This window comes from Somniosus microcephalus, chromosome 3 (genome assembly GCF_052327205.1).
Source record: "Somniosus microcephalus isolate GS21.2 chromosome 3, FLI_Smic_1.0, whole genome shotgun sequence".
Lineage (NCBI taxonomy): Eukaryota > Metazoa > Chordata > Chondrichthyes > Squaliformes > Somniosidae > Somniosus > Somniosus microcephalus.
Window position 1 is genome coordinate 91,924,385 of NC_140989.1, and position 13,519 is coordinate 91,937,903.

Below are 13,519 nucleotides of genomic sequence, written 5' to 3' on the forward strand. Positions count from 1 at the left end.
CTCTTTCAAGATCAGCTGAATTCCTTAAGGCCTGTACTATTAAATGAAAGATTAAGTGCTAATGCAATCCTAGACCAGTATGATACCTGACTATGAAATGAGCAAAACCATCAGGGATCCATTTCATTTACTACATTGCTTCTTGCATTTAAATGCATTAACTACACTGCAATATGAATACGACTACGGACAGTTACATTTAGCACATGAGCACATTTAGCAACCAGCCCAGTGTCAGAAGCTGTTGCTCATGCACTATTTATATTTAAAAGTGCTCAGTTCCCCCGCCCCCCCCCCCCCCCCCCCCCGCCAAGTTCCATAATAATCATTAAATGAACTAAACTGACATATTCTGAGGTTACGGAAACTATTACAAAAGGTCGAAACATTAACTCTTTTCTCTCTCCACAGATGCTGCCTGACCTGCTGAGTATTTCCAGCATTTTCTGTTTTTATTACGGAAACTCTATGCTGTGTAATATCAGCCTAGCTCCCCAAAAATTCAGGCTTCAATTTGTCATTTTATTCTTCAAGTGGAAACATCCGTCATATACTCAAGTGGTAAGGCCACTTTTAGAATACAGCATGTAATTTTACACAGCATACCTTCAGTACGTCATTGATGCACTGGGGAGATCTCAAAAAATGTTACAAAGACAAATGAGACCTTGTGAGACCACACACAAAGTCAAAGTGCTAATCTGGTTTGACTGAAGAAAGGTGGTGGTGTGGTAGGAAAGAAGATCTAGATCTTTAAAATGGAGAGGCATGTAACCAAGTTACTTTTCTTGTAACAAGATTGTCAATTTTGTGGATACAAGGCAAAAATTAATAAGACTGGAGATTAGAATTTAACCACCACATCCCTCCCCCCAAACAATTTTCAGAGAGTCATTGAATAGACTCCCAGCAAAATCAGTTATTGTTTAATTATGTAAATCAATTAAAGGACTGGATAAATATTTCACTAAAACAGGGATTGAAGGTTTTAAGGATTAAAGTACAGATATAGATGAGCAAATACTTTAACATAATAGTTTCCAATGCTGGTGGTGGGAGTACAGGGACCATGAAATGCTTTTTATGTAATGGAGCTGCACTAGGTTGAATAATGTAGGTTGTTATTATTAGGCTGAAACTCCTAACTAGATTACCTTAAGGCCCAAGTTAGAAATGTCATAGCTTTATCTTCTTGGAAGTTGGCTTGGTAAACTGGAAGGATGAGATCTTGTGAAAGTTTTAATGATTAGCTAGTTGCTTCAGGAAATTGAGTAACTTGGTTAGAGCTCACAACAGGAAACTCTACACATGGGCTCAGGCGTGACGGCTAAAATGACCCTTAATTATTATTACTTTTTTTTTTAAAAAGAAGCCGATTTATGGAAGTCCATTAATTAAATTTCCCTTATGGGACATCCTTAAAACTGATCTCCATTTTTCTAACAATACTGACCACAGACCCAATAATTTGTTCAAAAAATAAAATGAATAGGTTATTTCCAAAGGGCATTTTGATACTTTGACTTTTTAACCAGCTCCTTCCCTCATTATGACTTCCTCTGCATAAAAACACCAGGAAAGGCTCAACACAGATTAAAGGTGGATCATATGAACCTAAGGCTATTGAAGGATGTGAAAATAGGGGGCTTTACTTTTGTGACTACGAACTGCTGCCAGCAAGAATGTAGTTTGGAAATGAATAGTCTACATTTTTTCACCAGATTCAACAAGTAATGGTTAAAACAATCAAATGAACTGAAAACTCCTTGTGCCAATAGTCAGATTTCAGAACCTAACTTTGAAGTACAAATCTCCTTTAATAACAGAACCTATTGTAGGGTCTGTACACTTTAGGCCACATATATTTACTGAGTTCCTAAACGAGTTAAATATATTCTGTGCTCTCATATCATATCATACACATTATACTTACTGCCTTGTATTTTTGTTCTATTCCCATTCAGGGCAGAGTTTGTCGCTATAGGTGGCATATTCTTTGTGCCAAAGAACGCCCTCTATAATCTGAACAGCATTATAGGATATAGGATTAAAGTGTTTTGGGACAACTGGCAAAAAGCAAGACCTTTCACACTAATGAATTGCAACCATCCCCTTCAGTGACATGGAAGGGGTAAAGAACAATGAGTCCGGTTTCCCTGGATCAACACATAAATCCCTTTAAAAATGGAGCAACACAGTCTCAGTCCATTATCTATATCCATCCAATAATCATAACATTGCTTTTGTTCCATTTATTGCCATGCCCAATTGCAAATATATGGCCTATACGCCAAACTTATTTATCATTGTTAATATATACACTCAAAATTGGCTCTTCGTGACAATCAAACATGTGGCGAATGAAGGAAACATTTCAAATTTCATCAAAATATCTTAAATTAAGATGAAACAGCAGGTTGCAAAACATATCCATACAAGTTTTCAAAATGCCATATGGATACCTATTTTGATGAAAACAAATCAACGGCAGCTGGAATGCAAAATCAAAACAAATTAATCTACCTCCCTACTGCAAAAAAAACTGGTACAGGTAGACTATCCTTTATCCGAACTTCCGAAAACTGAAAGTTTTTTCGTTCAGCGTAAGTCGTGCGCACGACATGACCAGAATGGCACACGACTTACACTGAGCAGGGCAGAGGGTCACAGAGTGCCCTCCTGGGTAGGAGATTGCAGGCCGAGCCGGGCAGTGTGAAGGAGGTACCGGGAGAGTGAACCCAACAATACAGCGGCCCGTCCGATATTCTTTTCTCCCACCCGATATTCTTTTCTCCCCCCCCCCCCCCCACCGACCCGTCCGATATTCTTTTCTCCCCGACCCGACCCGTTCGATATTCTTTTCTGCCGCTGATACCCCCCCCCCCCCGACCTGAACCGCGGCCCGTCCGATATTCTTTTCTCCCCCCCCACCCGACCCCCGACCTGATTTGCAGGCCAGCTTAGTAGGAGTCAGCCGATATCCGGCTTTCCAGAGAAGCAGGAAGGGGAATGAGACACGGAACAGTCGCAAGAGGTAGCCTGAACTTTTAAAATTTATATTAAATACAAATTTTCCAGTCTTATAATACCTTCTGAAATCCGAAAAATTCCGAAAACCGAAACTCAGCTGGTCCCAAGGCTTTCGGATAAGGGATAGTGTACCTGTACATCGGTACAATGCATGGGAGGAGGGGGAGGATAGAAGAAGTCTATAAAATTATACATGCTATGGTACAAAACTAATTCTCTGCATTACAAACAGGAGACGGGAAGACAATGGGGAATTACTCACCCAGTAAAATATGTTAGGACAACTAGATTAGCAGATAAGTGACCTAACTGCAGTATTGCTTATTCAGATCTATTCAATCAATTTACAATTTTAGTGTCTATGTATTTGTGCGCACATGCGTTCCTTAAATGTAAAACTAAGAAAATTAAAAGACAATTTACAGCCTAAATTTGAAGCTCTGCTGCTATTTATATTACTCATCACAGCATTTATTGTGCTAAACCCAAGAGTTTGTTTATTATTAAAGACTCATAACAGAAATAGTATTGCAAATCACTATCCACCAAGGAAACTTTCAGATCAATTAATTTTCCTGGTACCAATGGATAAATCAAACATGGCCCAGAAATTCGGGTCCCAACGCGTGAGTACGCACGGGGTACTCGCGTGTAGGCCCAACGAAAGTGCTGGTTTCACGCATGCATTGTGCATGCATGGGAAACCGGCACTTCCGTTCTCCTGAAAGAAGGGGTTCAGAAGTCGAACGCGTGTGCCGGAGAGGCAGCGCGTGCGCATTGAACTTACCCTCCCGGAAAAACCTGCAAAAAAAAAGTCTCCAGCAGTTACACATGTAAAAAGCAGGCGCAAGGCCTGCTTTTGACAAGGTAAGTGGTGAATTAATTAAAATTAAAACATTTTTTCCACAGGTTTATTATTTTTAAATACTTTAAAGAAAGGTAAGTTTATTTTTATCCCCATTAGAAAATGAAATTTAATTTTTCAAAAATTTAAATTTGTTTAAAATAGTTATTTCATGTAATTTATAGTTTATTTTAAAAATGTGATTTAAAAAAAAAAATTATTTGAGGTTTTAGTGATGTTTTGGGGCTTATAGTATTTATAGGTTTGACAGCTCTTCCTGTCAAACTTATGAATGATGAAGCATTCCCCGCTACCATTGGCTCTCCATGGCCCACGTGATCCCAGGGGATGCATCGAACTAACTGCACCCCTGGGATACGCAAGCACTGCGCGCCGGCAGTTGGAGCAGGCCCAGGATCGGAATCCCACGGGGGTCCACAGCTCAACGGCCGGCATGCAAGGTAAGTGCAGGTCGGGGGCTTGCACCCGCGGGAAGCCCCCAACCCGAATTTCTGGGCCATTACTTTACATGCTCTCTCTAATTTATTCCGAGCTCGATTGGGAATGCATAATTTTTGAGACTGATTTAAATCCAATACAGCATCCTTACTTCTAGTATAAAGGGTGCAATTTTTTTCTCTTTTCTCTCCGGGAAGAGCAATCAGGCAGGGTTGACACCATCATTAGACCAGACTATTGACACAAAGTCAGGCTCCCACAACCAACACCTTTGAGTAAGCTACAGAGAACTTGGAATTTATATGCAGATACTGTGATGCAACTGCAAAATTCTTGGGATCAATACTGATTTAATACCTCCATACAACCAAGAACTATGGGAACAGCTTCAAATATAAAATGAAGTGGGCAGATTGGGCTGTTCCCCATATACTGGCCCAGAATTTCCTACAATGACGCGGTCAGTGGCATGTGCTACAGATTTTGCCATTTTGCACACCGATCTCGGTGTTGCTAACTTACTCCAAAATTTTCTGGTTTTCTACCTAGAGTATCCCACGGCAACCATAGCAGCAAATTAGAAGAGACAAAGCCACTGGCCAACAAACTGATCTCTCTGCTAACAGTGCAATTTCTTTGTCATAGGGGGTAATATGCTACAAGTTAACTCAGTGACAAATTTTCTATTGAATTTAAATAAGTCCTGATAATTTGAGCTAACATAGGAAATGGCTTCCAGATTTATTTTTAAATAAAAGTTCTATTTCTGTAAAACAAATAAAACAGTTACATGGAAAGAGGGAATACTGATAAAATTGTGATGGAAAATTGAAGAAAATACATAGATGACTTAATTTGAACAGACTTTTTTTTTTTTTAAAAACGTCATCCTTACTTTATCCTGGAAAGTGACTAAATTAGAAATGAACAGTTGACCAGGGTACTTTCGATGATACATTTGGCAATTTCTAGGTGTCCTTTGTGAAGATGTGTTGAATAACCACAACCAGAGTACTCCAATACTTGCTGGTTGGAATAAAACGGATATTGACTTTGAGAAATGTTGTCATTCACATATGTATATTCAGAATAAACCTGCCAATTTATTTGTCGATGTATATCATCTATATCTACATAGAAACATAGAAGACAGGAGCAGGAGTAGGCCATTCGAGCCTGCTCCGCCATTCAATGAGCTCATGGCTGATCATCCAAATTCAGTACCCTGTCCCTGCCTTCTCCCCATATCCCTTGAGCCTTAAGAAATATATCCAACTCTTTCTTGAATATATTTAATGAACTGGCCTCCAACTGTGGCAGAGAATTCCACAGGTTCACCACTCTCTGGGTGAAGAAATTCCTCATTTCAGTCCTAAATGGCTTACCCCTTATCCTTAGACTATGACCCCTGGTTCTGGACTCCCCTGCCATCAGAAACATCCTTCCTGCATCTAGTCTGTCGAGACCTGACAGAATTTTATAGGTTTCGATGAGATCCCCTCTCAATCTTCTAAACTCCAGTGAGTATAAGCCCAATCGACACAATCTCTCCTCATACGTCATTCCTGCCATCCCAGGTATCAGCCTGGTGAATCTTCGCTGCACTCCCTCCATGGCAAGAACGTCCTTCCTCAGGTAAGGTGACCAAAACTGCACACAATACTCAAGGTGCGGTCTCACCAAGGCCCTGTACAACTGCAGCAAGACATCCTTGTTCCTGTACTCGAACCCTCTTGCTATGAAGGCCAACATACCATTTGTCTTCTTAACCGCCTGCTGCACCTGCATGCTTACCTTCAGCGACTGGTGCACAAGGACACCCAGGTCTCTTTGCACTTCCCCTTCTCCTAATCTATTGCCATTCAAATAATAATCTGCCTTCCTGTTTTTGCCACCAAAGTGGATAACCTCACATTTATCCACATTATAGTGCATTTGCCATGTTTCTGCCCAATCACCCAACTGGTCCAAATCACACTGGAGTTTCACGACATCCTCCTCACAGCTTACCCTCCCACCCAGCTGTGTCGTCTGCAAATTTGGAGATATTACATCCAATTCCCTCGTCCAGATCATTAATATATTTATAATTACTATTTAATACGAATGTTGTGCACAGTGCCGAAAAGTGCTCATTGGCAAGTGTTTGCATCTTTTCTGCATTAAACAATTATCGTACAAGTGACCCGTTTATGAAAAAAGATTGACAATTTAAAGCTGTGTTAGTTAAACTTGATTGGTGTCTGTAAGGGGATTGCGCTTATTATAGAAACTAACTGCAGGACATTTACAGTAATTGTGATCATATTAAGGCCTCATTTGATAGACTAGGGAAATATTTTGTTATCCTAATACTCATTACAATGGGAATGATTACGATGCCAAATTATTCCCATTTTACTTCCCATGAAATACAAGTTTACATTAATAACACATGTCCAATAATGTAAAAAAGTTATAACTGATTTAGAGCAAGTTATTGGAGGAATTTCAAAGCTGGAAAGAGGTAGAAAGCAGGGTTTAAATGTGGGTATATGAACATCAGTCATCACAAAACAAACAAGAGGTGTCACTAAGAGGCCAAGAGGAGGATTTGTAGATCAAAGTGTAGAGAGTTGATGGAAAGACAAATTAACCATGAGTGCTGATGCAAACCATGCGATTTCTGGCCCTATCTGGGTCTCAACTTGTATTGTTTATTTTTGCTTTTTCTACCAAAATACATAATACACCTTAAAACTAAACAGTTAGTATATGGAACTATAAAAGAAAAGTACAGATGCATCCAGAAAATGAACCAGTATAATGAAACCAATTCTTTTTCACCCTTATTTTAGTTGCTTATGTTACCTGGTTGGGCAGGTTCGATAATCAACAGAAGTATCCACAAAACTTCCAGCAACGTGCAAGAAAGTTTTTACACCTATCTGATCTTCCCCTCATTTTAAACATCTTTGTTACTAAATCAACGATAAAATATTAGTGGACATGAGCATTTACTGGGCTTGTGACTTTTAGAAAGGTTTGTTTGAACCCATAGTTGGTCAGAGATCCAACTTCTGCTAGCTATTGATTAAAATATTTGAACAATTGACCCCCACAATTGGATTCCTCCATGCCACATGGAAATACATTGATTTCAAAAGAGAAGGAAGGCAGATGACCAGGCTGATCTTCATGTGACTGACTGCCGACACAGTGATAGTAAAGCGTGATTAAAAGAATCACTGAACTGGTGTTAGTTGTCAGCAGTGCATGAAAAGTATGAATTAGGTTAGATTGCACATAATATGGATTTTATGCTGTGTATTAAAACATAGTTATCAACTAATTAATCAACTAGTTAAGATAAATTCCATGTGTTTTAAATATAATTGACAAAATTAGCAGTGTAAACATTTCAAGCAAGGCTGGGTACCACTAATGAATTCAGAATACAGTAGAGACCATTTGTATGACTGCATGGATGTATGCAATTGCTGCATATGCATGATGACTGCACTATCCATTATGCACAACAATTAATTAAATCCTAATAAAGGCATAATTTGTTCACCAAGAACTGTTATCCTGGTCCAGGCATTTTCTTCCGATACTTCAGGTGAGACTTTTCGTTTGAATCGATTTGATTTTGGTTTGTTCATTATTTATCAGCAAACGATATAAATATATATATTAAAGGTGAATTTTAGTTTCAAAACACACCATATCACGGCTGGCTTCCTGGTCAGGGAAACATTTGCCACGTTGCCGAGATAAAGCTCTGAAGCATAACATTTCTTCAGGTCGCTTCAGCTCCCTACACCTCCGATGCGTCACTAAAATCAATGAATCGTGAGACTGAGCACGCTTCCTCAAGATCATTGTGAAGATGGTGGTTCCAATTAGGTCAGCCAGTGTGTCTGTGTAATCTTTCAAATACACAAGGATTAAACTGTTGTAGGATCTTATGCTGGAGCACTCATTTATATATAACCTCATTAGCTCTCTCACATACAATGACTTACTTTGAAGGTGCAAAGCATGATCTGACAGGCAGCAATAAAAAGTTAAGTCTGTATTTTTGGTGTTTGGTTGAGGGAGGAATGTTTGCCTGGACATTGGGAGAACTCTTCATTATTTAATATCCACCTGAATTACTGGATCAGGCTGACATCATCTCTGTTTAAAATCTTTCTTGAAGGGCTGCGCCTTAACAATGTAACACTCCCTCACCACTGCACTGAAGTGTTGTCTAAATTTTGTGCACTCAAATTCTGGAGCGAAGCTTGAATCTTCTGATTCATAGATGAGTCTTAACCAACTAAGCTGACATGTGAAGCATGGTTTCTGCACAAAATAATATTCACAACATAAATTCACCCTAGTTATAAAGTGCATTAAGAACAAAAATGTTGTTTATGGTTTAGACTAAAATTTACCACTATTTTCCTCTGTAATCTGATTACTCTTACCTCTAACTGTTCATCCTCCAAGAGTTTTATAACTAGCCATCTTACGTCTCGGACTGCCTGTTCATTGTCCAAAAAAATAAACAGGTTGTAGAACACCATGGTCTGGAGGTAGGTTAGAACAGTGTATTTCGCATGCCAAGAACTGCTCTCTGCTGTCTGTGCAAATAAAAACAAACAATTCATATTATAATAATCTGGAACATAGGTATTTGAAGGTTAAATATGCAGCCAAAGTGCAAGAGTTAATTACATTCAACAGATTCCCAATGCAATAGTTCCCAAATGTCCTACAATTTGATATTTTACAAGCAATCAGTACATTTCACAGTAAACCTAAAGCTACCAACATCGTCCCTGCAAGTCAAAGCTCTGCAGTTCTGCCAGATCCAGTCGTGAATGCTGGTGGGCAATTAAGCAACTAACGGGAGAGGAGGCTCCCTGAACATCCTCAATGATGACGAAGCTAGATGAAGTTTTGAAATCCTTTCTAATGTAGGGCACCCGAAACTAGGCACAATATTCTAACTGCAGCCGAACCGATGATTTACATAGGTTTTGAATTACCTCTTTACTCTGCCCATAATATCTAGGATCAATGTTCCCTCTAATTTTCTGTGCATATGCGTTTTTTCCATTTAAAAGCCGGTGAGTCAGCTGCACAGGACCTCCAGAGCGCTGCGCAGCTTAAAGGGAACATTGTCTAGGATTCCATATACTTTTTCCCCACAGCTTTATCTAACTGCCCTCCCACTTTTAAGGATTTGTGTTTCTGAACTCTTAAGTCTTTACTCTTCATCTCCTTTTAAAGATTTACCATTAAACATATATTTCCTCTCTTTATTCTTCAACCTTCCGCTTCTCATAATTTAGTGCAAAGAAATGTGAGGTGCAAATTAATGAGTACAACTTTTATGATCCCAAATGCAGTCACTGTGTTTCTGCCAAGATGACAAAATATTCAGAGGGAATAGAGTAGCAGCAGTAGTAATCAGAGATGTCATTACAGTACTACAATATACAATGAGGGAATGGTGCAAAAACTGAATCTATTTGATTAGTGTTAAGGTATAAGGTGGCAACTGTTACTGCTTGAAGTATATTATAGACAACTGAACAGTGAAAAGGAGATAGAGGAAGAAATACATCAACAAATTAGAGAAAAATAGAACAGGACCATACTAATGGGTTACTTTAATTATCCAAAGATAAATAGGGATAAAAGTTATACAAATGAAGAAGGAGAAAGGGCTTCTATGATGTGTCCAGAACTGCTTTCTAGCTTAGTAAGTTTTTAATTCATCAATGAAGGAGGCAGTGCTGGATCTTGTTTGAATAAATGAAGTGGGCAAGGAGGCAATTGAAGGGTGGAGGAACATGTAGGAAACAGCAACCATAGAACAATTAGGTTCAGTATAAAAATTCAGGAGAACATAAAAGATAAAGGGGATAATTTTAATCTAAAAAAAAAAAGGGTGGATTAGGAGCAGGGTGGGAGGGAGGCGGTAGTTAAAGTGTTAAAAATCGTAATCCTGACCTCAACCCGCCTCCAACCCGTCCACTTCCGGTTTTAATGGAGGCGGGACAGGAGCCGAAATAGGGGTGGGCAGCCAACCTGTTGCCAGGAGGCGGGTCGTCAATATAAAATATTCTAATGAGGCTGGAAGCCTCTTCTTTAACTTCCATTTTGTGTTCAACTATAGCTGGTTGGGTTTTACACACCTCGTAAAACCTGGCAGTTATAGCAAGGCGAGGACTGCTGCATCCAGGAGGTAAGTGCCTTTACACTTACCTCCTGGATCCAGGGTCTCTGCCTAGTCGACTCATCGCGATTGGAGACTCCCTCACGAGGTGTCCGATCGCGCACCAATGATCCTGAGGCCGGCCCCAGTGTTCTCTCCCCGCCGATGATAATCCAGGCGCCAGCTCCGATGTTCTTTCCCCCCCACCCCTGATCCTCCGGCCTCAATCTTCTCTCCCTCCCCCACCGATCCTCCGGAGGCCAGCCACGATCTTCTTTACCCCCCACCCCCAACAACCCCCCAAAACCGAAGGCCGGCTCCGGCCCCCAACCGATCCCTCCCTTCCCTCCTCTGTACAGCCTAGTGCCGCAGGCTTACCCGCTCGGAGCCAGGCAGCCCCTCAATCTGGCTTGCTGCAGGTGGGAAACAGAGGCCTCGCATGCAAATCAGGCCCTGCCATTAAAGTTGGCTCGCCCGCCCGCCTCTGAACACCCCACCCGCCCCGCACCCCACCTTCTCATTAAAATTCAGCCCAAAGAGGCTCGACTGGAAGAAGCCAGCTTCAACAAGATTTTAAAAAGTAGCCCAGATCATTTTTTTTTATTTTTTATTTTTTACATTTTTTTTTAACTGGCAGATAAGACAGTGGACAAGCAATGGAAAATGTTCAATTAGGAGATATTTAGTTACAAACTAGATATTTTATCACAGGAAGTAAAGGGCGTGAAGCAGAAGTCAGAGCTCCATGGATAAGCAGAGAAACTCAAAATGAAGTGAGACTTAAAAACATGAAATCAAGTGGTGTATTGAAAATAGAGGGAAGCAAAAAATGATTAGCAAAGGTAAGAGGGTATACAAAAAAAGGGAGGTAATAAAGCTAAATAAAAGATTTTTATAAATTTTAAAAGTATTAGGATAGTTAAAGAAAAATAGGGCCGATTAGAGGTGAAAAAGGAAATCCCAGGAAGGTGAAGGAATGACGGAGATACTAAATGACTACTTTACATCAGTTTTCAAAGATGATTCTGGCAGTTTGAACTAAAGGGTACAAGAGAGAGCGGGACAATTAAACTGGATAGCTATAAAATAGTAGTACTGTACTGGGAAAACAGTTGGTGGCACCAGGTCCTCACGACAAGCATTCCTAGAAAGGTGAAGGAAGTCAGAGATGAAATAGCAGAGGCTCTGGCCCAATCTTTCAAACATCCTTGGATATTGAATTTATACCAGAGAACTGAAGGGTTGCCAATGTAACATCTCTTTTCAAAATGGGAGAAAGGGATAAAACCAGATAACTACAGACCAAATAAATTATAATACCACCGAGAATGACATAAGCATAGCCAGCACATATATTTAAAAAGGCTCCACAGATGCTGCCTGACCTGCTGTGTGTTTCCTTAGTAAATTTTTTAATTTACTAAGAAACTGACTACTGTACCCCAATCTAACTAGAAAATAGTAGTGTGTATTTTTTTAAAGTCATTTTCAATCATTTAAAATCGGGCTACTCATCAGATTGACATTGATTTAAAATGCTTATTTTTTGTGTTAAACCCAATTTCAGCTGTATTAATCAAACTTTACCAAGGTACCACTCTTAAATATATCAAAGAATACATTATAAAAGTAATTTTTTTTTTTTTTTTTTTATAAATGATGTTTTAAAACGCTGCCCGATTGCGCTGGTTCATGTCAGATTTTGCGTTCGGTAATACGCAAATGAGTTTGAGTGGAAACTCAGAAAGAGAAACACTTCAAATTTGCACCGGAAACACTGATTGCGCCCAAAGCGGAAACTGTACCCCCAGATTTCCAGCAACTATAGTATTTTGCTTTCTGCTTTGTAAAATGCAAATTGTATCTAACAGAGTTATTTGAGAAATAACAGTGTATTGATAAAGGAAATGCAGTGGGTGTTTTGAATATGGGTTTGGTAAATGATCAAATTAGAGGCATGTTGATAAAATTACAGTGTATGGCATTAGAGAGAACATGGCATTACGGATGGGAATTTAATTAAAGGACAGAATGCAGGAGCAGTGATTGATTGATGCTTTTCTGACTGCAGAGATGTGAACAGTGCTGCCCCCAGTGGTCAATATTGGGACCACTGCATCATATATGATCCTAACACCAACATTAAAACTTAGATTTAAAAATACTGAGGGGAAAAAACCAAAAGTACTATACCGAGACTCATTAAACATTTACTTTGTCTGCAAAGACCTTAGATAACTGATCTAACTGCTAAATCTCTGATGTCAATGATGAACTGTAGAAAACCGACAGTGGTACAGGTTTGGAAAATAGCACTGCACTTTTGACCAGCTCACTCACTTATAAACCCGCAACCTCCACTACCTAGGAGAAGGGTAGCAAGTTCTGCTCCAAACCATCCTGCTGTAGACATGTATCATTGTTCGTTGTTGCTGGGTCAAAATACTGGATCTCCTTACCTAACAGCATTGTGGGAGGACCTTCACCACACAGAAAGCAGCGGTTCAAGGCGGCGGCTCACCACCACCTTCTCGAGCGCAGCTCGGGATGGGCAACGAATGCTGGCCTTGCCAGCGACACCCATAGCCCGAGAATGAACAAAGTTAATTTAATCCAGTGGGACTCATAAGACGCCAGTTTCATCTGAAGAATGCCCTGTGCATACTGGTATTTAACTCAACGATCCAATTTTTTGGATTATTTTTCTGGTTTTGCCCTAAATATGGTCTGTTCCAGTTACTAAAATCTCAAGTTAAAAAGATAGACCTATGAAAATGCACAATTTACCTGTTTTACAACATCTAGCACCATAAACACTTGCTGGGGATACAGCAATCCCTGAGACATGAGTGATAAACACATCTTTGCATCCCTTTTAAGTTCATCATAGTTCTCATCATTTTCCACAGGAGCAATCTAAATTTAAGGGGGAAAAAATAGGGAAAAGTAATTTACAGTCTCAGTTTAAACACTGAACTAAACTAACAGATAAC

General features: G+C 39.7%; 1 protein-coding gene across 2 annotated transcripts in view; it reads right to left on the reverse strand.

Moving 5' to 3' along the window:
• LOC147121204 (proteasome activator complex subunit 4-like) overlaps positions 1-13,519 on the reverse strand; it is a 187,606-nt gene that overhangs the window by 16,483 nt on the left and 157,604 nt on the right. For both annotated transcript variants that reach the window (XM_085981336.1, XM_085981335.1), the window contains 2 exons: positions 13,314-13,442; positions 8,788-8,943 (listed from right to left, as the gene is read on the reverse strand). In XM_085981336.1, coding sequence (XP_085837462.1) covers positions 8,788-8,943; positions 13,314-13,442 — 285 coding nt within the window. The remainder of the gene's footprint in view (positions 1-8,787; positions 8,944-13,313; positions 13,443-13,519) is intronic.